This window comes from Tupaia chinensis, unplaced genomic scaffold (assembly GCF_000334495.1).
Source record: "Tupaia chinensis unplaced genomic scaffold, TupChi_1.0 Scaffold144894_1, whole genome shotgun sequence".
NCBI classification, from domain to species: Eukaryota; Metazoa; Chordata; class Mammalia; order Scandentia; family Tupaiidae; genus Tupaia; species Tupaia belangeri.
In genome coordinates, this window is record NW_006204753.1 from 97,608 (window position 1) to 100,542 (window position 2,935).

The 2,935-nt window shown below is 51.1% G+C and overlaps 1 protein-coding gene and 1 pseudogene across 1 annotated transcript; both read left to right on the forward strand.

Moving 5' to 3' along the window:
* The first annotated feature begins 59 nt into the window (after window positions 1-59).
* Window positions 60-924, forward strand: LAGE3 (L antigen family member 3). The gene is made up of 3 exons (XM_006167505.2): window positions 60-425; window positions 565-755; window positions 799-924. The coding sequence occupies exons 1-2, from the start codon at window positions 187-189 to the stop codon at window positions 677-679; spliced, it is 354 nt and encodes a 117-aa protein (XP_006167567.1). The 5' UTR covers window positions 60-186; the 3' UTR covers window positions 680-755; window positions 799-924.
* A 351-nt stretch (window positions 925-1,275) lies between these two features.
* LOC102477575 (60S ribosomal protein L39 pseudogene) lies at window positions 1,276-1,583 on the forward strand (annotated as a pseudogene).
* Window positions 1,584-2,935: the final 1,352 nt, after the last annotated feature.

The window sequence follows — 2,935 nt, forward strand, 5'->3', positions numbered from 1 at the left end:
AGACGTGCTCGCGGCCGGAGGGCTGGGAGTCCCAGCACACGCGTTGTATCCTACCCGAGGGGACGACGGGAGTAACCCGGGAGAGACTGAGGGTGTACGGGTCGGGGTGGTCTGGAGGAAGAAGTGAAAGAAGGGGAGCCTGGCTGAGGGAAGTGGGCGAGAGGGGAGGGCCGGCAGGGCTGCGGGATGGGAGGGCGCGACACTAGGGAGGGGCGTGGGCTGCTCCAGAGGAGCCAGGAGGCCAGAGAGCACTCAGGCTCAGTCTGTCGGACAGCGCCTTACCTCGTCTCCACCAGCACCCTCAGCGTGCCTTTCCCGACGCCCCTGGAGGCAGAAATCGCCCGTGGGTCCCTGGCTCCGGATGCAGAACCCCACCGAGGGGCGGTCGGGAAGGAACTTAAAGTGAGCGGCAGTGTCCTCGCAGTGTAAGTTCTGCAAGCGGCCGGGGCCAGTGTCCACTGAAGGGGTGTCCACATGGGAAGTGCGGAGGCAGCCCGGGATAAGGTCTCAGGAGGGCTCTCGAGCATCCCGCCTCCAAAATGCTTCTCTTCTCCTTCACACTAGTTGCTGGAGAGCTGAAGACTCGCGCCTTCTCCGGGTTTCCATCGTCAGCTTTCTTGAGCAGCTTTCCCTGGTGGTGCGGACCATGCAGCGCTTTGGGCCCCCCGTTTCCCGCTAAGCGTGGCCTAGGAAAAACAGCCCAGACCTAAGCCTGTGCCTCCCCCACCTCCAGGCAGTTGCTTCCTTCCATGCGGCAACAACTGGGGAGTCTAATGGCTTTCCTTGGCTGGGCCCTTTCAACAACTGGGGAGTCTAATGGCTTGCCTGGACTGGCCCTTGTGCATCCTGGGTCCATTTGCTTATTATTTTCGTTCACTTTAAGTGTTCCTTACTGCAGAAAATAAATATGATGTCTGGCTCCGAGTCTTGAGTGTCATTTCAGCTACAGCCCCTTCGGATGTTCTTACCATTGTCCTTGGGTTGTGACCCAGACACTGGTAGTACAACGTAATTGAAGAATCTCTACACAATGGAAGAAAAGGGAACTCAGTTAAGCACTGTCAGCACTTTGAACTATCTCCTGAACTTTACAGTTGTATCTTCGTAGTAAATACAGTAATGATATATGCGATTTTTGTAAGGTTAGCATTTCAGTTTTTACTGAGTTTTTTGGATCTAACTTGAACATTTTCTTTCTAAAAAGCCTTTCTAAAACATTATTGAATAGGTGTATAAAAGATGGATTAGTTCTTCCTTTCTCCGCCATCATGCTGTTTGCAGTCCACTTGGCTTTTCGCCATGTCTTCTCACAAGACTTTCAAAATCAAGTGGTTTCTGGCCAAAAATCAGAAGCAAAATCGTCCTATTCCCCAGTGGATTAGAATGAAAACTGGTAATAAAATCAGATACAACTCCAAGAAGAGACAGTGGAGAAGAACCAAGCTGTGTTTATGAGGAACTGGACAGGATATAGGCCACATGTTTCTACTGTACCAAGGTCACTATGGTCTTGCCACGTCAAGCTGAAAATTGTCACTACTGGCTGGACACTTGTGTTTATTGGGAAAAAATGATGCTTCACCTTGTCTCTAAGTTCTGCATTGGTAGGTTGGTTCAGTAATAAATATGTGTGACCTTTAAAAAAAAAAAAAGATGCATTATAGGAGCCAGACGGTGGTGTGGTGGTTACTAGGGCTGGTTCCCACATGGCCCACTTCATGGTTCAAGTCCCAGACCCCACAGCTTGAAAAACATGACAGGCCTGTGTGTGAGCATGCCCAAACTCCCGATAGGAGAATTGAGGAAAAGGACCAGCAGTTGGCATAATGGCTATGTCGCTGGACTCCCATGTAGTCGACCATAGTTTGAGTCCTGGACTCAGTGGCGCATGTGCATGCATACCCAAGATCCTGAAAGGAGAATGGAGGAGAAGGGATTGTGGTGTGCCCATCCCCCCGGGAGGTGATTTCCCACTTCCTGTCTCTCTTTTTTACTGACAAGCACACGCACCGTATAGCAAAACCTCTCAAAAAAAAAAAGCAATATGTTGTAATTGAAAATTTCAACTGTTTTATGGTTTCTGTTATAGTTTTATTATTTTATTTTTGCCAGACAGAGAGAGAGAGAGACAGAGAGGTAGAAAGTGAGAAATCACCCCCCAGGGGAGATGGCCACACTGCAGTCCCTTCTTCTCCATTCTCCTCTCGGGATCGGACATACACACATACCCAGTGTGTTTCTCAAGCTGTCAGGTGGCACTTGAACCATGCAGTGTGGCCCCAGCCTGCTGAGCAGCAGCATCCAGTGTACGCTACCTGGCTGGGCTATCTCTAGATGTAGATTGGGTGTCAGACATGGGCATCCTTTTTTTTTTAATTACTTCTTTATTTAACTTTATTTTAATTTGGCCACAGAGGGAGAGAGAAAGTGAGAAAGCAAGCCACCAGGTCCGGGACCAGAACCGAGGTCAACCATGAAGTCCAGCACCCTTAACCATCATGCCACCTGCCGGCCCCAGGCATCTTTCCTTGAGTGCTGGGTATCTGTATCCTTTGTGGGACCCTGGAGCTGTGTTCTGGGATGCTATCAGCTGAGTTGGATTCCTTGGAGTCTTGCCTGGAAGGCGTGCTGTGGCATGGAGCCCAAGCAGCTCTTAGTGTCAGAATAATGTTCCCACCCTATGGAGGCAAGGCCTTCTGAGCACCCTGCCAGGTGCCTCCCAATGAGGAGATCTCCAACCTGAAGGGTAGGGACAGCCATTGGGCCTGTGCTGCTCCACGCCGGGCACTCCCTTACATTTCATCCTCTCAGGGCAGGCCTGGGCCTCCTCAGGTGATGTCCTGGTGTACAGTGCTCATCAGTGGCCCACTGAATGCTCAGGCAGCCCCGCTGCACCTGTCCGGGTTCTCTCCCTCCACAGCTGTCTTCTGTCTGG